Here is a 22515-nt window from a genome sequence, read left to right on the forward strand (position 1 = left end):
TAAGACCTCTGAACAGCTCATCAAATTGCTACCCAGACTATTCACATTGACCCCCCCTTCCCCTTCCCCTCTCCACACCACTGCCTCTCTCTGTTGTCATCTATGCATAGTCACTTTAATTAACTCTACCTACATGTACATACTACCTCAATAACCGGTGCCCCCGCACATTGACTCTGTACCAGCACCCCCCTGTATATATTGTTATTTTAATTACTTGTTACTTTTATCTTTTATCCTTATCTGTATTTTTGAAACTGCACTGTCGGTTTGGGGCTCGTAAGTAAGCATTTCACTGTAAGGTCTGCACCTGTTGTATTCAGCGCATGTGACTAATAAAATTTGATTTGATGTGGCGGCCCCAAATGGTCCAAAGTAGTGCACTATATAGGGAGTAGGGAGCCATTTGGGATGTAATTTGGGGCTTCGTCCTGATTTTCCACCTTCTTCTCAACGTGTGCACTTGTTCTTCTCACTTGCTCTTGTTGTGGATTTGAAACCCCTTCCAGACAATTATTACACTAATCCAATGCTTTGACATCTAAGAGAGGAGAGAAGGGTGAAGGGTGGAGAATTAGGACGCAGCCTGGGACAACATGAATGGGACCCAAACAGGCTGCAGGCTTCTGATATACACAGAGCCATATAAGAGCTGCCTGGTGAAAGCTGGTCATCTGCTGGATTCATGAGTGCTATAGCTAAGCTAGTTACCCACATCCTGTTTTGAGAGAGATGCCGATGTCAATTTACGGAAGAATCATGGCCGTCATAGAGGGATCGTGCCCAGTAGTGGGTACCGAGGTATTTTTATGGTTGTCGGTTGGCTAATACTCCAGCTAACTCCTAATACTCCCCTAAAGCCACAACCCAGACTGTAACAGCCCTCCCTGTTCCTGCCTTCAAGATATGATGAAAGACCTAGAAGAGGTGAACTGTACTCTACCTTTTTTAATTTGACTAGCTAGTCCACATGTATTATCAATCTGTGACAATCAGGTTATTCCTCAAAGTTACATAATTTCACTGGTATGAGATAAATACAATCATGGTTTCAAAACAACACCATAGAAATGAACTAGTGACAGTTCCATATTTTGGGTAAGGGGGAGACAATTTGACATTGTAAAAATTAAAGTTAAAGTGTGGTTCCATCTTTTTTTAAATTAACAAAATACACTTTTGATATAGTATGTACATATGGTACAGTATAGGCCTACAGTACAATAACAGATTTGCTACCATATAGGAAACACATAAAAGCGATCTGAAACCCTGTTGAGTTACACACACACACACACACACACACACACACACACACACACACACACACACACACACACACACACACACACACACACACACACACACACACACACACACACACACAAACAAAACCAGCCTGACGGATGCCAGTGTAGGTGTGAATGTCTCCCAAGCTGCCTCCCCATTTCTCCCCCTCTTTCTGTTCACCTCGGCTGCACTCCCCCTCAACCCCCTGGAGGAAGACCTCTGTGTCCAGATAATAAAAGACTGCTGCTGGGTGCCGCCAGCCCTCGTTACTGGCACGCGGAGGGCAGGAGACTGCTGCTGGGTGCAGCCAGCCCTCGTTACTGGCACGCGGAGGGCAGGAGACTGCTGCTGGGTGCAGCCAGCCCTCGTTACTCGCACGCGGAGGGCAGGAGACTGCTGCTGGGTGCAGCCAGCCCTCGTTACTGGCACGCGGAGGGCAGGAGACTGCTGCTGGGTGCAGCCAGCCCTCGTTACTGGCACGCGGAGGGCAGGAGACTGCTGCTGGGTGCAGCCAGCCCTCGTTACTGGCACGCGGAGGGCAGGAGACTGCTGCTGGGTGCAGCCAGCCCTCGTTACTGGCACGCGGAGGGCAGGAGACTGCTGCTGGGTGCCGCCAGCCCTCGTTACTGGCACGCGGAGGGCAGGAGACTGCTGCTGGGTGCAGCCAGCCCTCGTTACTGGCACACGGAGGGCAGGAGACTGCTGCTGGGTGCAGCCAGCCCTCGTTACTTGGAAGGCAGGAGACTGCTGGCACATGGAAGGCAGGAGACTGCTGCTGGGTGCAGCCAGCCCTCGTTACTGGCACATGGAGGGCAGGAGACTGCTGCTGGGTGCAGCCAGCCCTCGATACTGGCACATGGAAGGCAGGAGACTGCTGCTGGGTGCCGCCAGCCCTCGTTACTGGCACGCGGAGGGCAGGAGACTGCTGCTGGGTGCAGCCAGCCCTCGTTACTCGCACGCGGAGGGCAGGAGACTGCTGCTGGGTGCAGCCAGCCCTCGTTACTCGCACGCGGAGGGCAGGAGACTGCTGCTGGGTGCCGCCAGCCCTCGTTACTGGCACGCGGAGGGCAGGAGACTGCTGCTGGGTGCCGCCAGCCCTCGTTACTGGCACGCGGAGGGCAGGAGACTGCTGCTGGGTGCAGCCAGCCCTCGTTACTGGCACATGGAGGGCAGGAGACTGCTGCTGGGTGCAGCCAGCCCTCGTTACTGGCACATGGAGGGCAGGAGACTGCTGCTGGGTGCAGCCAGCCCTCGTTACTGGCACATGGAAGGCAGGAGACTGCTGCTGGGTGCCGCCAGCCCTCGTTACTGGCACACGGAGGGCAGGAGACTGCTGCTGGGTGCAGCCAGCCCTCGTTACTGGCACGCGGAGGGCAGGAGACTGCTGCTGGGTGCAGCCAGCCCTCGTTACTGGCACACGGAGGGCAGGAGACTGCTGCTGGGTGCAGCCAGCCCTCGTTACTGGCACATGGAGGGCAGGAGACTGCTGCTGGGTGCAGCCAGCCCTCGTTACTGGCACATGGAAGGCAGGAGACTGCTGCTGGGTGCCGCCAGCCCTCGTTACTGGCACACGGAGGGCAGGAGACTGCTGCTGGGTGCAGCCAGCCCTCGTTACTCGCACGCGGAGGGCAGGAGACTGCTGCTGGGTGCAGCCAGCCCTCGTTACTCGCACGCGGAGGGCAGGAGACTGCTGCTGGGTGCAGCCAGCCCTCGTTACTCGCACGCGGAGGGCAGGAGACTGCTGCTGGGTGCCGCCAGCCCTCGTTACTGGCACGCGGAGGGCAGGAGACTGCTGCTGGGTGCCGCCAGCCCTCGTTACTGGCACGCGGAGGGCAGGAGACTGCTGCTGGGTGCCGCCAGCCCTCGTTACTCGCACGTGGAGGGCAGGAGACTGCTGCTGGGTGCAGCCAGCCCTCGTTACTGGCACGCGGAGGGCAGGAGACTGCTGCATCAGCTTGGGCCTGACCTGCCCTTCCTCCATATCAAATGTGGTGCTTAAAGTAACCAGAGAGTGGCCTTTTACTTTTCTTTAGATGAGCTCAGGCAACTCAATTTCACTGTGGTTTACTTCCACCACTGTCTGCACGGCTGGAGCACCATGATGTCATCGGGCCTGGGCTGTAGTAAGGACATGTGCAGGCAGGCAGAGCACAAAAAAAAGGTTAGCCCTATTTAGGGGTAATTTATAACAGATCTAAATTAAGCTGACTGCCAAGAGTTCACAGAGCTGTTTTCCCTCCAATTAAAGACTGTAAACTCCCAAAAGTTTGGATTTTGCAGGTGCCGCAAATTGGGGTCAAGGAGTATCAAATCTGTCCACTCTCTGTCTTTCGATGAAAGATAACCCGTTTCAACTGCCTGTGGGGGCTTTGGTTCCTCGCATGTTTTTTAGTAACCCCTCCCGCCCTAAGGAGAGAGAAAGAAAATAGCACAGGAATGTTTTTCACGCTACATCTGCCAAAGTCTTCAAAGTGGAAGAAGGGCTCCATTGTCAGCGAGGGAAAGCAGTCAGACGAAACAAGATTGAAGACCTGTGAAAGAGAACGCCTTGGCCTGGCCTACTGTACACTGGCCTGGGCCTCAGTGCTCTGTGTGCCTCTCACTGTCTGTCTGTCTGTTGACTATTGTGTCACCAAGCCTCTGGGAAAGACCAGATCAACCTGTGTATGTGTGTGTGTGTGCGCATGCATGCATCCCATCCCTCTATATGAGAGCTTTGATTATAAGGGAGTCTATTCCTGGTCCAGGGACACATGATAGATGAGGTCCATTTTGGGGCAGAATCTGTGATCAAATGTGCCCGTCGAAGTTAACAAAACTTAGTCGCTGGTATAGTAGCTAAAGACTTATTTTATTGAGGTGAGTGGGTGCTATAATTAAAGGACTCTGCAGGACCCTGTATTGTTCATACATATTGTACCAATAGGGCTAGCTGAGTGTGGTGTATGTCATCGCAGACCTATGATAAAAAATTTACTCCGAGAGGAAGAAATGTGAGGCTCACCAAAAACCATTCAAAACCAAAAGTGGCTCATAGTTCCAATCCTAGAGATTCCAAAAGGAAAACCTCATCTCTTAGCGGTGGTCTTGATGAAGTAAAAAACAACGAAGGAAAAGACAGGGCCACAAACATCAAATGCAAGGAAAATATTAATGTGCCCTCATAATGTCAGTAATTTGTTTGGCTGCTACCGTTTGGAGTGACTCAATGTTTGAATAGCAAAGGCTCTTAAAAATCTGGATTTCAACCCTCTTTTTGCATTCTCTCTCTCTTTTCTGCATCTTTAGCTCATATTTCTCTTCCTGTCATGTACGTTCATCCCTCATCGTTGCTGGCTACCTCAGAGAGAGGACGAAGCCACTAAAAACACCCCAATAACTACAAATCACCACATTGTTCAACATCATTACACAGAGGGTTCAAATCTTGCCTGTTCAGTGTAGACCACTTTGTAGTGAAGACGTGAATTCCAAAACTAGTTCATTATGACACTGAAATAACACACCATTGTTCTGTAGTTAGTCTGAATGGTAGCCAGCAATGGAATACCCACATGGGCAGCCTCGTCCAAAGCTGCTGACAATCACAGAAAACCCAGAGAGCCCATTGGGGCAACCAATCCCCAGAGCTACTAGGTTCCCAAATTAACTTGTGGAAGCGAGATCTCAAGGAGCCTCAGAACACAGGCCGGAGAGAATGGGGCTCAAATTTTTTCCACTTATCCTGGAATGTGACCTTCCCCAAGCCCAGTTTCTCTACACCGACCACATATTTGCTGTTTGTTTTGATCACGCTCCCTTAGGGTGAAAAAAAACAGAAAAGGAGGAAGAGAAGGCAAGAAAGAGCGATGGAAACACTTGCCGTCTGCCAGAACTGCAGCAATTTATTTTAAAACTATTCAGAGTGATGCAATGGGAGTGTTATTGGGTTTCACTGACAGGAAAACCACAGGTACACACACACACAGCTCAGTGTTGTGGGTGAGACACACAGTAACAGACATCCAAGGCCTCTCCAAAGAGTCTGTGCTTTTCAGACTTCTTCAGTGCCACTGTCTTCCAGTCTTCCACAGAAACGGAGAAGAACCGTAATGACAAAACTACAGAGACACACAGGGGCATTTATCTTACATAGGAACCCACATACAACACAAAACATACACACATAATAATGGGCCATGACAACACATTTACAATGGAGGCTCTTGGTGGGGCCCCCATGCAGGCAGGGCTAGGTTCAAAGCTCCGTGGCAGTGGGGCCCCTGCTCAGAGTATGTGTGAGTGTAACGGTGGGGACTCTGGGCAAGGCTCAAAGTGGTGTGGCAGTGGTGAGTCAGAGGAACAGAGCAGAAAGTCATTAAAAGGTCATCAAGTCTTAAGTCTGACGTCATCTCAGAGTTTCAGACAGAGGTTTTCCCTTTGGAATTTGTCTCGTGCCATTTTCAGTTTTGATGTAGGTCGAGGAGGTGCCTCCCACCGAACCCAGTCTCAGCCTTGAGGCCCTGCCTGGGCTGATGTTCTTACAGAGTTCCACCTGTCTCTCCGGGTACTGGCAACCGACCAGCAAATTATTATTACATTTCTTTTTCTCCCCAATTTCATGGTATCCAATTGGTAGTTACAGTCTTGTCCCATCGCAGCAACTCCCTATGGACTCGGGAGAGGCGAAGGTCGAGAGCCAAGCCTCACTGCTTCTTGACACACTGCTCGGCTTAACCCGGAAGCCAGCCGCACCAATGTGTTGGAGGGAACACCATCCAGCAAGCGACGAGTCAGCTTGCAGGCCCCCTGCCCACCACAAGAAGTCGCTAGAGCGCGATGGGATAAGGAAATCCTGGCCGGTCAAAACCTCCCCTAACCTGGATGACGCTGGGCTAAATGTGCACCGTCTACAGTGCCTTAGACCACTCAGGAGGCCCTACCCGTCAGCTAATAACATGCTCTGACTGAGCCCACATGGCCTTGTGAAACCCTCTGATTTTCTTATGCCATGTATGGGACCAATCCCTTTGCGTTGATATTTATTTTTATGCGTGTCCATTTCCTCTGTCCCGGTACGACTTGGGAGACCTGGGAAAAACAGGACTTCAAAATGGGGGCAGCTGCAATCAATATGATGGTTTCCCAGGCTACTGCCAGTGTTAATTGATAAATGTGGTAAAACGAACCAAGGCCAACATTTTCCTGCTTTGCTTTTTTTTGAAAGTGGAAATTCAAGAGTGGAAACAGATTAAATGGTGAGGGAGAGACTGAAATACACTTTGAGGCATTGGAGTTGTTCACCAATCTCATGCATGTGTGCAATATCAAAGCCCTTCCATACTTACTCGGACTGCTCCTTAAATGGATCTTCTCATTTTTTTGTTCCCCGTCAGCAACAAGAAGCTTCGGGGGAAACTAATGTCACTGCCCTCTGAATGGGCTTTCGTGGCAACAGCTAAAGTTTTCCATCTCTTTAGCTCTAGCATGCTTTCCAGGACAAAGGGAATGAAGAAACTTCATCTAAACTAACACTAGAAAAACAACCTTATATTTGTCCTGTCAAACAGTTTTGTGGTTTAAAGTAGTTGGCTTTTATTTATTTCCATTTGGACCCTATTGAGAGTTGATTTGAAGACCACCCGAGTCATTCTACATGTATATATGCTGTTCAGTGAAGAAACAAACTGCCATCTGTCAGAGCTGCTGTAGACAAGTGGTTTGAAGTGAACCAATTGCATTGTATTCTCCAAATCCATTAAAAGCCTTCTCCCCATTGTGAACATGCCAAGTGTGTTAAAAGCCTTATGGATCAATCAACTCTTTGAATATTAGCATAATATTGGCCAATGACTAGTATGAGTGTTAGTGATTTCAATACAAGTCCTGGCACAATATTGGCCAAATCAATCCACGAGAGCAAACCTAACCCACAAACCAGGAAGAGAGGATATTCCAAAAACCAACTGATTAGGTGTAAGAGGAAATGTAGGGTTAACGGCTAGAAATGCTAGACGGTTTATAAAATGACCTGGCATTTGATTCATGGCCATACATTGTGATAGACAACATAACACTCCAACAGCTGAGGTACAAATATCTAGGGCCCAGGCTAGAACATACACAGACATTATCTAGAACATGCGTATCACTCAGCTGTACCGTCTACTTCTGTTCCCCCACGGTCGCGGTTGTCATTGTTCGTATTGTAATCTAGAACATCGCATACATCATTGCTTTGAAGACAATATCAACAATCCTCAAAACACATTTCGATTCACAATGCTTTCAGAGTCCAACCATAGCTAAAACATTGACCGTTTCTGAGCCAGAAACCTTCTGTGACCATGTACAGTGAAGCCATGAATGTTTAACCAGCTCAGACAGCAGTGCAGTACACTGTATCCACTGGACTGGGCTCAGACCCAAATGGCACCCTATTCCCTATATAGTGCAATACTTTTGACCAGAGCCCATTTGTCAAATGTAGTGCTTCAGAGACCTATGGGCCCTGGCCAAAAGTAGTGCACTACATAGGGAATAGGGTGTAATTTCAGGCCAAGGCTCTGATAGAGCGCTGTGTGAGTGTGTGATAGAAACACAGGTGTGCAGTGTAGCACAGCACGGCCCTGACAGAGACTGATCTATAATCCACCACTTTGTGATGGCTCTCGTCTGGGGCCGAGATGAGCAGGAAAACCCAGATCCACGTTTGCATTTATTTCAGAGGTTTTGAGTTCACCCTCCCTGACCCGGCGATGCAAAAGAGAATGAAGAGCGAGACTCAAACAAAACACACTTCAGACGCCTCAGGGAACACCAGTTTTAATTATAAAGAAATACTTGTAGCAGACAAAGTTGTTGTGAAAAGCAGTCAGAAGGTTTTACAATTCAAACGAGGTTAAAAAAAAGACTCATATATCGTAACACTAGTCTGATGTCATTGACAGTAGTCCTCCGGAACCTCAACAGGACATTCACCGCGAACACTCAGAGAGATTTACACATATACTTATAGGACAGGGTCCTTCTGGGGGCCCCCAACAGCTTTGTTCTCCATAGTTGTTTCTATTGGCAAGTTCCTTCTCTGGATATACAGTATATTTTGTCACATGGGATGTCTGAAGTGTCCAAGCATTAGTGGTTCCACTCTTATGCGCTGCTATGAGGCAGCTGTACAGAACAGCTACAGAGACGGAAATGGGCTTTCCTGCCCAGTCCAGATGACATGATTTTACGGTCTCAGTTTCACTGAGAAAGAGAGATTATGGCTGTGTGGTTGGTGTTCTCTTAGCTTGGACAAATACTAACATGGCTACTAAACATGTGGATAATATGCATGAAATCAGGCACTTATTGATTCTTCCCTCAGGGATCGCTATCAGAGGACAGGGGAGGAGTCTGGGAAGCATCTTAAATACACACATATCTCAAAATCAGCCTCTGTTGGTCATTTGTTTTCAGGTGAGGCTGCAGGTTAAAACAAGCTGCGGTCAGGTACTTCAATGTGGTCTGGCTCAAGTCACACCATGTTCCCTACATAGTGCTCCACCCACATAGGGGCCCTGTTCAAAAGTAGTGCACCGTCTCGGGAATCGGGTGCCATTTGAGATGTAACCGGAGGTATCCCTATTTCCTATATAGTGCACAGCTTTGGTCACTATATAGGGAATATGGAGTAATTTGACGTAACCAAGGTGACAGTAGAGATGGTTTAGGTGAAGAGGCGGATGGTGGCGTCAGCCCCTGAGGAGAACACCCAGGGCTGGGTGGGGTGGAAGGTCACGTCTAGGACCCCCAGGTCGTGGGTGATCTGGTGACCCTTGAGTACTTTGACTGGAACAATGAGAGGGTTCTGGAGCAGGTCACTGTGAGAGAAAGAGAGAGGTAGGGGAAGAGGGAGAGATAACGAAAGAAAGATAGATGGATAGAGAGATGAGTTATGACATCAGAACACTGCAGAAGATGGAACACAGCCATTGTGGGTTATACTGTCTAAATAAAAAGGTAGAATACAGGAAACAGTCTGTACAATAGGCATCGACATTTCGGCGAGTTGGAAACGGGCCAAAAAAAACCATTCCATCTTTGGTTGTAATTTAAAGAGAACTAATTAGAGGGAGACTGGTGAAGGGGTTGGATCGAGAGATGTGTTGCCCTTACGGTACACGCTTCATTACCCTTACTAAAATAGATGTTTATGACCTAACTGGCTCTATGGTTGTGGGTATGTGATGGAAGACAGCCAAAAATGGGTTCAGAGACATTGAGAGAGAGCGAGACTTGAGAGACAGACAGAAGAGAGAAGTGAGGAAGATTAAAGAGAGAGAGAAGAGGTAATATTGTATTGTACAGTAGGTGTAATGACTCACTTGTAGACCATGCCGTGACAGATGATCACACTGCCATCATCAGCACCAGAGGCGAATAGGGGGTAGTGTTTGTGATAGGCCACGCCCCTCAAAGCCTTCTTGTGGTGCCTGGGACAAAACAGACAAAAAAACTTCAGAACCACTAAAACACAGATCTTACGAATAACCATCATTTAACAAAAACCCATGATCAGAAAATATGATTCCCTGTCAATAATTCCAAATGAATAAGTGAATGGATGGTGTTCACTCACCGCAGCATCTTGTAGGGTTTGGTGGAGAGGTCCAGATCAAACCAGGCCAGTCTGCAGTCATAGCTGCCACAGATCAGGTTATCACCTGACCAGGAAGATTAAGGAGGGAAATGTAGAGATGGGTCAGAACAACTCAATATCCTGGATTCTCTAAGTAGCCGTAGATCAAAACGTATTTAAACAATTTGATCCAATATGACGGAGGTCCAGATATTCCACTCATCTCAGACTTCTCTATCGATCATATTAACACTTTGAATTCTTGAGAATTAACTTCAAATCAAACTTTATTGAAAGTGCATTTCACCTTCACTCCACACTCTTTACAGTACAACATAATTCTTCTCTGAGGGTGACCTGTGACCTCTGGCGCGGCACTAACCTCCAGGGTGAATGGCCATGCTGGAGATCCACTTGCAGTTGGTCATCAGCTTCTTGGTCAGCTCTTGCTTGATGAGGTTGTAGACGCGCACGTAGCGCTGCGTGGCCACAAAGAAGTAGGGCCGCAGCGGGTGGAAGGAGACGCACTGCACCAGGCCCTTGTTCTTGCGGAAGGGGTTCTGCGTCCGCCGCTTGCTCACCTGGTGGATGAGCACCTGCAGGTTGCTGCTGTTGTCAGGCATGACGCTGGCCAGGTAGTCACCCTTACCGTGCCAAACTACCTGCTTCACTGCCTGGAGGAGACAGGAAAAAGGAGAGAGCGAGAGAGGGAAAAGGAGAGCGAGAAGGAGAGAGAGGGAGAAGGAGAGAGAGAGAGAGGAGAGAGAGGGAGAAGGAGAGAGAGAGAGAGAGAGAGAGAGAGAGAGAAGGAGAGAGAGAGAAGGAAGCAGAGAGGGGGGGAAGGAAGCAGGGAGGGAGGGAAAAGGAAGGAAGCAGGGAGGGGGAGAGAGGGAGAGAGGGATAAAAAGAGAAAGCAGGAGGAGATATTACTACTTACTATACACTATTATAGTAACACATTATAATACATGTTTTATAGTGCATCTAGGACTACAGCTAAGGTACATTAATCCAATGATAACCTCTCCAGACACTTGAAAATCTCCCTGCAGTTATTTTAGCTTCTATTAGTATTGTAGGCTTTCCTAATGCCATAAGCATTCTGTGACAATAAAATATACATTTGTTTTAATTGGGAGAAAAAAATAGAGAACTCTTATATTTCTTTCCATTTACTTGAGGAAAAAGGTTAACCAATCTACTACGGTTTTGCCAATCCTGAAAGGCGTCCAAGCTACAGCTCACATGTAAGAACGTTTGTGTCTTTACCCCAGTAAACCTATGTCTGATCGTCATCACAAAGGTTCCCAGTATCTCCATTGGAATATGTTTCTATCTGGTATTCGGAGGTCCCTGTGACTTAAACCTTGGTCGGGTTCCTAGGGAGGTACTAAGGATAAACCTTGGTCAGGTTCCTAGGGAGGTACTAAGGATAAACCTTGGTCAGGTTCCTAGGGTGGTACTAAGGATAAACCTTGGTCAGGTTCCTAGGGAGGTACTAAGGATAAACCTTGGTCAGGTTCCTAGGGTGGTACTAGATAAACCTTGGTCAGGTTCCTAGGGAGGTACTAAGGATAAACCTTGGTCGGGTTCCTAGGGAGGTACTAAGGATAAACCTTGGTCGGGTTCCTAGGGAGGTACTAAGGATAAACCTTGGTTGGGTTCCTAGGCAGGTACTAAGGATAAACCTTGGTCGGGTTCCTAGGGAGGTACTAAGAATAAACCTTGGTCAGGTTCCTAGGGTGGTACTAGATAAACCTTGGTCAGGTTCCTAGGGAGGTACTAAGGATAAACCTTGGTCAGGTTACTAGGGAGGTACTAAGGATAAACCTTGGTCAGGTTCCTAGGGAGGTACTAAGGATAAACCTTGGGCAGGTTCCTAGGGAGGTACTAGATAAACCTTGGTCAGGTTCCTAGGGAGGTACTAAGGATAAACCTTGGTCAGGTTCCTAGGGTGGTACTAGATAAACCTTGGTCAGGTTCCTAGGGAGGTACTAAGGATAAACCTTGGGCAGGTTCCTAGGGAGGTACTAGATAAACCTTGGGCAGGTTCCTAGGGAGGTACTAAGGATAAACCTTGGTCAGGTTCCTAGGGTGGTACTAGATAAACCTTGGGCAGGTTCCTAGGGAGGTACTAAGGATAAACCTTGGGCAGGTTCCTAGGGAGGTACTAGATAAACCTTGGTCAGGTTCCTAGGGAGGTACTAAGGATAAACCTTGGTTGGGTTCCTAGGGAGGTACTAAGGATAAACCTTGGTCGGGTTCCTAGGCAGGTACTAAGGATAAACCTTGGTTGGGTTCCTAGGCAGGTACTAAGGATAAACCTTGGTCGGGTTCCTAGGGAGGTACTAAGAATAAACCTTGGTCAGGTTCCTAGGGTGGTACTAGATAAACCTTGGTCAGGTTCCTAGGGAGGTACTAAGGATAAACCTTGGTCAGGTTACTAGGGAGGTACTAAGGATAAACCTTGGTCAGGTTCCTAGGGAGGTACTAAGGATAAACCTTGGTCAGGTTCCTAGGGAGGTACTAGATAAACCTTGGTCAGGTTCCTAGGGAGGTACTAAGGATAAACCTTGGTCAGGTTCCTAGGGTGGTACTAGATAAACCTTGGTCAGGTTCCTAGGGAGGTACTAAGGATAAACCTTGGGCAGGTTCCTAGGGAGGTACTAGATAAACCTTGGTCAGGTTCCTAGGGAGGTACTAAGGATAAACCCTGGTCGGGTTCCTAGGGAGGTACTAAGGATAAACCTTGGTCGGGTTCCTAGGCAGGTACTAAGGATAAACCTTGGTCGGGTTCCTAGGAGGTACTAAGAATAAACCTTGGTCAGGTTCCTAGGGAGGTACTAAGAATAAACCGTGGTCAGGTTCCTAGGGAGGTACTAAGGGTAAACCTTGGTCGGGTTCCTAGGCAGGTACTAAGGATAAACCTTGGTCAGGTTCCTAGGGAGGTACTAAGAATAAACCGTGGTCAGGTTCCTAGGGAGGTACTAAGGGTAAACCTTGGTCAGGTTCCTAGGGAGGTACTAAGGATAAACCTTGGTCAGGTTCCTAGGGTGGTACTAAGGATAAACCTTGGGCAGGTTCCTAGGGAGGTACTAAGAATAAACCTTGGTCAGGTTCCTAGGGAGGTACTAAGAATACACCTTGGGCAGGTTCCTAGGGAGGTGCTAAGGATAGCCTTTACCTTGAGGAAGGTTAGGGAAGGGTACTAACTTTAAAGTGATAAGGGTTGGGTGGGAGTGAATGAGTGAGGGGGATTTAACATGGATTGGGAGTGTTTCGGGGCCATACTTTGGGGTGGGTGAGGCAGGGCTTTCCTTCAGACAATGAGGACAGATGTTTTACTTGTCCCCAAAAGCTCAAGTAACACCATTTTCACATCATTGTATGATGCAATGAACCCCTTAAAATGCATTACTATATTTTATAACATAAAGAATAAGACAAAATGTAGGCTAAACTCTGCCTTTAGGATCTTTGCATATTCAACCCTGCCTCAAAATACAACACTGCCCCTTTAATAAGGCTCTCCTGGAGGATGGTTGGGCAGCCTATAAAATATTGAAACATTTCCAACCAAAATTATTTTAATATCTTTATAACATAATTCCCTCCTGGGCTCAGAATTAATGGTGTCCAGTCGTCCTTTTTTGGGGTCTACGGGAAAAAAACTGACTCAGGTCCAAAATTCATACAACCACTGCACATAGGAAATGTGGGGTGGGGTGGGGTGAGGGTTAGCCTGTGAGGGTAGGTTCAGGACTCTTACCTTGGGGTGGGTGAGGGTGAGGCGGTGGCCATTGTCGTGCTCCGGGCCCTCAGACAGAGCCCACGTAACAGCCTGCTCCTTGTCCTCCTCTGGGGGCTCATAGGAGGTAATCAGCTGGTCTGTGGAGCTCACCACCAGCCTGTCTCCCAGACCTGGGTTCAACAGCAGCACTGTACTCTCACTGAGGGAGAGAGGGAGGAGGGAGTGATAGGGAGAAAGAGACCAAGAGAGAAAGAGTCAGAGTGACAGTGGACTATAGGACCCTACAGGGTTATCTAGAAGTTAGGTTGCTAAAGTCACGATAATGTCACAGCAGTAAAGAGGAAAGGTTCTCTCAATGTTTGTTGACAGGGGCATCAGTAGTACCACATACTAACAATTATAAACTGGTTGCAGTGGTTATTGGTTAACCTCTGAAACTACACTATGAAATCATTCGGTCTGTGAACACATACAAAGTATACTGTATGTTCAGTGATGAAGACACAGAGGAGAACTCAGGACATAGGAAAGAGTGGAGCAACCATTAGGAGGAAAGAGACTGTTGGAGGAGGAGACTTACAAGCACACAGCCACCAGGCAGACGGCCGGGTTGGGGTTCCACGCCACGCTCTTCACAGCTCCGCCCACTTCCAGCGTCTTCATGCATCGCCCCGTGTTGACCTCCCAGAAGCGCACCGTACAGTCGTCTGAGCCTGGAGGGAGAGAGAGGGGTCAAAGGTCAGACCACCAGAGACAACAGGGGGCCCATAACAGCAGTGTGTTTGACTGTGTGTGCCCTGGCAGAAAGTGTGGTCTCTGGACACCAGGCCTCGTTGAGTTACCACAGCGTGAAAGTGTTAAAGTAGCCTATAAATAAACCGGGAGAGCTCAGAGGCTAGCAGGCTGACTAACCTATATGAGAGGGGATCACAAACTAATGGCACAGGGGTAGAGGGGGATTGGGCCTGGTTTGTGTCACAGCTTAGACAGGGGTTAGTTTATGGGAGACTGCACACGCGTCCTAACTGGTATACTATTCCATACGTAGGGTACTACTTCAGACCCTATGGGCCCTGGTCAACAATAGTTCCCTATATAGAGAATAGGGTGCCATTTGGAAAGCAGCCTGTGTTGATTAATAATAATAATAATAATAATAATAATGTGATACACAGTAATAGTAGGAGAAGTTCAGACATTACCTCAGGGTAATGTAGCTCATCTTTAAATAGCAAAAATAGAACGTACGCCTCTTAAATAGATGATCAATTAACTGTGTGTGTGTGTGTGTGTAAAGTTGTATGTTTGTGTGTGGTTCACATGCGTTCAAAAGTGATCCGTGTGTGTGTGTGTGTGTCTGTTGATAAGCAGCCATACAGAGGGACGGTACAGATTTCCTGGGCTGCCCGCTGCTCATCAGAGTGAAAACAGACGCTCTTCCTGAACGCAGCTCTCGCTCCCTCGCTCTGCCTCTCCTCTCCAACTGCCTGTGAAACCACCGCCGCCTGACACATCATTGGCCGATCTGGACCCACTAAGGCCACGCTCCAATTCCCTACATCGTACGACCGTATGGGCTGCTCTGGTAAAAAGTAGTGCACTATGTAGGGAATAGGATGCCATTTGGGACTAATGCCTTCTGGGAGTGTATGCAGTATCACTGAAGAGCACTGCCAAAAGATCATTTGCATTCAGGTTGACATGTTTTTCTTTGTCATAATGTGTCTACTAGCCATGGAGCAGTCATATTCAAATAGATCTTTCTAGAATCTTTGGCAACCTCCTGTACTGGTCTGCTTTTGCTGTTTGGTTTGCCACCACACCTCTGTTAGGAGCCAACGGAGCACTGACATTTCTAATATACTTTTTCTTTGGACAATACTTTGGCATGAATGAACCCCTGCTTATGTTTGTCTCCCTTTTCCTGTTAGGGGGTTTGTTGAGAAAGAGTGAAAAAAGAGAGGTCCCAATCAATACCACATCTTTCCTTACTGCTGGCACACAATAAGGAAAACTGTGAACCCGCAGGCACTACGCAAACCAACCACCTTCGATAACACCACAGACGCTATGCTACTCCAAACATATGAGCAGGAGGCAGTAGAAGGCACATAAAATGTCTTATTTTTACTTTTATACCTGCATGCTCCATAAACAAGGGGGGAGGCTCCAGACCGGAGGGTGGAGTGTAATAACTCGAAAAACCATAATCACTTTTTAAGTACTGAGCCCTGCGGCAGCGACAGATATAGAACTGGAGGGACAGGCCCGACCCGGCCCGGTGGTGAGGTTGTGTCCAGCTTGCGGTTTAGAGAGAGAGAGTATGAGCGCGAGACCAGTCGTCTGGCAGGCATAGCTGTGGTTCAGCCGGTGGATTGGCCGAAGGGTGGAGGGAGTCGCATATGGACACATTGGAAACTCAACACTTGTGTTTGAGGAGAGGGAGAGGTCTAAGGCTGTAAAACTGGGTTAAGAAGGCTCCTCTTCTTTTCTATTGAGGGGACTTCCTTCAATTATAGATCAATGTCAATGGTTTACTTTGAAAAACATAACTGGGCAGATCCAAGAGTTTGGAGTGCGCTTACTCACCTTGAAAGCCATGTAGCAACAGCATTATTCTTCTACCGAGAATCAATATAGCGGATTTTTGACAGGGTCGTTAGCATTGGGGCGTCAGATTTTTTGTTGTTGCCCAAACCTAACTCAAATTCTTGATATCAGATTAAAACGAGGCTACAGTGTGACAATTAGGCTCATTTGGACTGAATGCATTTGTAGGGGCAAAAATGTATTCAATTCACAATGCATCCCTCTCACTACACGATGTGCTGACAACGCTAACATCTTCACAGACGAATCTTAAGCGCAACAGTAGCAGCTAGGTTGTAATACGTTAGAAGGCTAGTAGTAGTTATAGATAACGTTTTATGGCTATAGTAGGTTTAAAGCAAAGCACAAACAAATAAGCTAGTGAACGTCATTGGCTGACATTATAGCCAGTTAGAAACACCAAACGTTTGGAAAACTGACATGCTGCTAATTTATAATACATTTACACACCAGAACAGACGTGTCGCTGTTTGAAGATCCATTGATTCAGTATGCTCCCTCTGTCAATTACATTTTCTTGTTGTCACTATATTTCAAATTAGCAGACGTACCAACACAGTGTCAAGTTACTTTTCAATGTGTTCCATGAAAACCTGTAACTTAGTCGCTTTCCACAAGAAAAAAAGTAGCAGGTTGCACAAGAAGCATCCCGGTAAACATCAATGATAATTGCTTGCTTGCGCGACCTGTAGCGCCCCCCCCACCCCACCCCACTTGGTTAGCTATGTGATAAAATGAAACTGTTTTCAACAAATCAACTGGTTTTTTTTTTTTTTTACCAAGCAAGAGAAATAAACGTTCAATCAGTACTGAGTGAATGAACGAAACACTTTGTCATCACCGGACTGTCCATTTAAATAGTGTTAAAAGTAGACGTAGCCATAACATGGTTTGTAACGGTGAGCATCACCACCGTGGGTTCATTAACCTGGCTATTTTGACCCCGGTTCCCGACACACACAGGCGCGCACATGCAAAACAAAAAAAAAAAAAAAATGTAATGCACGGTCTGCGCTTATTTTAATTTACTATGTGTCTCTTAAAAATGTGGTGTGTACTAGTATGCACGTCTTGCTACTACGGGGGACAGAACAGTGGACACAAGCTCTCAAACTCTCAAGGAAGACGTTGTCCTCATCCGTCAGATACACGCCATCCCTACGGTACAAATGCACGAGATAAATTGCACAGGTAGTAAACAATCCTTTTCAGGCGCCACTTTCTGTCATTTGAGAAGCTAAGAAACGTGTCAAGTTGGCCCAAGTGGAGCTGACAAACGACCTATGCTTATTAATAAGCACACAGTACGTTGCACACTATCAGTATGTATGCATGTTCTGTTCCAAATCTGTGAGTACTCCCATCTGTTTTCATATTTGTACTGCCATTTGGGAATTTGTGCTGTTTTAGTGGAGTTGGACAGCTGTGGAAAGGGGGAGACCTAGTCAGTTGTACAACTGAATGCATTCAACTGAAATGTGTCTTCCGCATTTAACCCAACCCTTCTGAATCAGAGAGGTGCGGGGGGCTGCCTTAATCAACATCCACGCCATCGACACCCAGGGAACACTGGGCTATCTGCCTTGCTCAGGGACATAACATATTTGTACTGTTACTGACCCTATGCTCCTACCCGCCAGGCTACCTGCCACTGTGTACAGCATTACTAAGCACGTTTGTAGATAAAGGATTTACAACACCTATCCATTGTCAGTTTTGTAAATATGTATTGTTTTGTACTTGTCTAATGACTTTATTAGTTTCTCTGGAGTTACCAAAATTGCTATTGATGAGCCACAGGTTTATGCAGGATTTTTTGTTCAAGCCCAGTGCTACCACACCTGATTCTACTACTCAGCTGTTCATCGAGACCTCGGCTGTTCATCGAGACCTCGGCTGCTCATCGAGACCTCGGCTGCTCATCGAGACCTCGGCTGTTCATCGAGACCTCGGCTGCTCATCGAGACCTCGGCTGTTCACCGAGACCTCGGCTGCTCATCGAGACCTCGGCGGTTCATCGAGCTCGGCTGTTCATCGAGACCTCGGCTGTTCATCGAGACCTCGGCTGTTCATCGAGACCTCGGCTGTTCATCGAGACCTCGGCTGTTCATCGAGACCTCGGCGGTTCATTGAGACCATCCCTGAATTGTACAGTGCCGTCGGAAAGTATTCAGACCCTTTGACCTTTTTCCACATTGTGACATTACAGCTTTATTCTAAAATATATTACATCGTTTTTTACCCCTCAAATCTTCACAATACCCCATAAAAACAGTTTTAAAAAAATGTAGCACTGAAGTCTCACACTTACATTAGTATTCAGACCCTTTACTCAGTACCTTGGCAGCGATTACAACCTTAAGTCTTCTTGGGTATGACTTTACGAGCTTGTAAAGCTGTATTTGGGGAGTTTCTCCCATTCTTCTCTGCAGATCCTCTCAAACTCTCAGGTTGGATGGGGAGCATCTCTGCACAGCTAGTTTCAGGTCTCTTCAGAGATGTTCGATCGGGTTTAAGTCCGGGCTCTGGCTGAGCCACTCAAGGACATTCAGAGACTTGCCCCGAAGCCATTCCTGCGTTGTTGTGTTGTTGGCTGTGTGCTTAGGGTCGTTGTTCTGTTGGAAGGTGAACCTTCGCCCCAGTCTGAGGTCCTGAGAAATCTGGAGCGGGTTTTCATCAAGGATGTCGCTATACTTTGCTCCGTTCATTTTTCCCTTGATCCTGAGTAGTCTCCCAGTCTCTGCTGCAGAAAAACATCCCCACAGCATGATGCTGCCACCGCCATGTTTCACCGTAGGGATGGTGCCAGGTTTCCTCCAGACGTGATGCTGTGCATTCAGGCCAAAGAGTTCAATCTTGGTTTCATCAGACCAGAGAATCTTGTTTCTCATGGTCTGAGACCCTTTAGGTGCCTTTTGGCAAACTCAGTGCTGTCATGTGCCTTTTACTGATGAGTGGCTTCCGTCTGGCCACTCTACAATAAAGGCCTAATCGGTGAAGTGCTGCAGAGATTCTTGTCCTTCTGGAAGGTTCTCCTATCTCCACAGAGGAACTCTGGAGCTCTGTCAGAGTGACCATCGGGTTCTTGGTCACCTCCCCGACCAAGGCTCTTCTCCCCCGATTGCTCAGTTTGGCCAGCTCTAAGAAGAGTCTTGGTGATTCCAAACTTCTTCCATTTAAGAATGATGGAGGCCACTGTGTGCTTGGGGACCTTCAATGCTGCAGAAATGTGCTTGGTACCTTTCCCCAGATCTGTGCGCCTTGACACAATCCTATCTCGGAGCTCTACGGAGAATTCCTTCGACCTCATGTCTTGGTTTTTGCTCTGACATGCACTGTCAACTGAGGGATCTTTATATAGACAGGTGTGTGCCTTTCCAAATCATGTCCAATCAATTGAATTTACCACAGGTGGACACCAATCAAGTTGCAGAAACATCAAGGATGATCAATGGAAATAGGATGCACCTGAGCACAATTTCAAGTCTCATAGCAAAGGGCCTGAATACTTATGTAAATAAGGTATTTTTCTTGTTTTTAATACATTTGCTAAAATCTGTTTTCACTTTGTCATTTACTGATTGGCTTACATTTTTTAAAGTTTTTTTTTGTTTACCTTTAAAATCAGTAGTTAATGAAATAAATACATATAACTACATTATTTCTGTTGCCATTTGTTGTATAATCCAGTTTTTTTCTGGATCAAAAAGGGCCTTAGGTGGTGGGCGGTGGCAGTGGGTGCAGCAGAACTTTTCCAACATTTTAGAGGCCACCCATATAAAAAAAAAGAAGCCTTTATCAGTTTTATAGTACATTTCCTGAAATTCTACCACGTAGCCGCAATTCTATGCATTTTCCCATGGCTAATGCGGTGTTCTTTTGCTGAAACGTAAAAATCAATTGTTTTTTAAATTTAATTCCCCTCATTGTTTAGCTTTTATTTTGGTGAATCTTATAAAACAATATATAGGTCCATTTTCTTTTCTACATACTTTTATTTGTTTTTTGTCTTAAGTTTACACTGAAAGTGTTTTTCCATAACAATGTCGGCTTAGGCGGGCAGCCCAATGGTTTATATGGCAGACAAATCCCTGGTATCATCACCTTCCAATGTAAAAACCATGGACATTAAAAACAGAAGTAGGCATTGGTCTGAAGCTGAAAAATAAAAGGACATTTTTACATGAGCACCACCCATGTGCTACGAAAAGTTTTCAAAGACACAGCTTTGACCCACAGTAGCTATGTTGGTATATTGTACTTCCAACCATGTGTAGGCAGTTTCCTTTGGGTGGTGGACCATTCTTGATATACATGAAAAACCCAGTAGCGTTGCAGTTCTTGACACAAACCGGTTCGCCTGGCACCTACTACCATACTCCATTCAAAGGCACTTAAATACATTTGTCTTGCCCATTCACCCTTCATGTCTCAAGGCATAAAAATATTTTATTAACCTCTCTCCTCCCTTTCATCTACACTGATTTGAGTGGATTTATCAAGTGACATAAGGGATCATAGCATTCACGTGGTCAGTCTGTCATAGAAAGCGCAAGTGTTCTTAATGTTTTGTACATCTCTGACAAGGACCCTCACAGAAACAGTCAACTAACTCACAAAAAAACATGACAATCAGTTTGTTATGGTACCATCTTGGTAGTGGTGTCGCTGGTGGGTGTCATTTCCCTCTGGTTCTCAGGGCTGTGTTCTTCCTGTTGTGACCTCACAGAGGCCTCTGTCCCTGGGCTGCCCGCCTGGGACGGACCACTCACATGTCCACAACCAGCCCAGATAATTTGCAGTTGTGTTCCAAAGCAACACTTGTGTGTTCTTTTACAAGAATGACTAGCTATATTCAGCTGGGTTTGATGTTGGGAATAGGAGAAAGAGAGAGAAGGGGATTAACTAGGGGAGTTAACCTAACCTTAGTGTCTATGATGGCACAGGTCCTTCAAAACAAAATGTGAGGGGCCAGCTTTGGCCCAACCAGATGTGGTTAGTAAAAGGCAGGCTACATTTCTATGAGACAAACCTGTTCCATACATAGGATTTCGTAGTTCCATAAAAAGCCAGTGACATTCTAATCCCAACCCGACCAGCGTGTGGAGGAAGGCATTCCGTCCTTCCCGGTCATAACCACCAGGGAAGGGTTGAAGGTTGAGTGTTCAGCCCTATCCAGAGTTCAGAGGGAACACCACCCGCAGGGCTGGAGCTGAAGGAGCTGCCACCACACCAAGTTACCCATTGTGGCCACATCATTAGTATGGAATGTGGAGCTGGGAACACCAGAACCCCAGTTTGTTTACTGCTGGGAGTGTGGGTGTGAATATACAGTACACAGAGTCAAGCCCGAGTCCAACCCAGGATGATCAGTACAATGTCCCACGTCTGTGTCTCATGACACTCTATTCCCTCCAACAGTGTTTCCCAACCCTGGTCCTCCAGTACCCCCAACACTGCACAGTTTCGTTGTACCCCTTGACAAACACACCTCATTCAACTCACTGAAGGCTTGATAATTAGTTGACAAGTTCAATCAAGTGTGCTTGTCCAGGGTTACAATAAAAATGTGTACTGTTGAGGGTACTCAAGGACCAGGGTTGGGAAACAGTGCCCTACACAGTGCACTACGTTTGACCAAAGCCCTGTGGTTGGTACCTATGGGCCCTGGTAAAATGTAGTACACTATATAGGGAAGAGGATTCCACTTGGGACTGAGACTATAACGGTTGTAAGAGGTTCGGAATGCCTCTAACAACAGTTAAAAAACAATTGGCATACTTATAAAGTGTATAAAAGTCACTCCAGTCCTGAAAGAAGAGAGGGCATGCTGGGTGTGGGGTAGGTCATAGTCATGTTTTACAGTTTTGGACGTCTCCAGAAGAATGTATGACACAACCGACAAATGATTTCACAGCATTACTTTGGTTTCCTGTTACAAGTGTTTTTTTTTTGTTGATCTTTTATATATATTTTTTTACATGGGGACATTGTCTGGCTGTGTTTTTACTGCTGTTGGCCTAGGTAGCTTCTTCGTAATAGCATTTTCCAACTTTATCGTGGTTGAGTTAGTGAGCAGTGAGTACAGGCTTGGTGGGGTTGGCGTTAGCCCCCTGCGCTAGCTAGCACTACACCAGACAGTCCCCTATTTGGAGACAGGGTGGGTCGAAGAAACAGCCATCATTAAAAAGCACCACACACAGATATGGAATGAATTATCTGTCAACCCTCACACAATAGGAAAACAAATTGAAGAAGG

The 22515-nt window shown here is 46.8% G+C and overlaps 1 protein-coding gene across 2 annotated transcripts in view; it reads right to left on the reverse strand.

Annotated features, from left to right (window-relative positions):
- Positions 1-8078: 8078 nt before the first annotated feature.
- Positions 8079-22515, reverse strand: part of LOC112264332 (BOP1 ribosomal biogenesis factor) — a 91100-nt gene continuing 76663 nt past the window's right edge. For both annotated transcript variants that reach the window (XM_042295194.1, XM_042295193.1), the window contains exons 11-16: positions 14227-14359; positions 13665-13845; positions 10278-10569; positions 9896-9980; positions 9642-9749; positions 8079-9137 (exon numbers count right to left, since the gene is read on the reverse strand). In XM_042295194.1, the coding sequence (XP_042151128.1) occupies positions 8984-9137; positions 9642-9749; positions 9896-9980; positions 10278-10569; positions 13665-13845; positions 14227-14359 (953 nt within the window). In that variant the 3' untranslated portion in view covers positions 8079-8983. The remainder of the gene's footprint in view (positions 9138-9641; positions 9750-9895; positions 9981-10277; positions 10570-13664; positions 13846-14226; positions 14360-22515) is intronic.

Source organism: Oncorhynchus tshawytscha, linkage group LG13 (assembly GCF_018296145.1).
Source record: "Oncorhynchus tshawytscha isolate Ot180627B linkage group LG13, Otsh_v2.0, whole genome shotgun sequence".
Classification (NCBI taxonomy): Eukaryota; Metazoa; Chordata; class Actinopteri; order Salmoniformes; family Salmonidae; genus Oncorhynchus; species Oncorhynchus tshawytscha.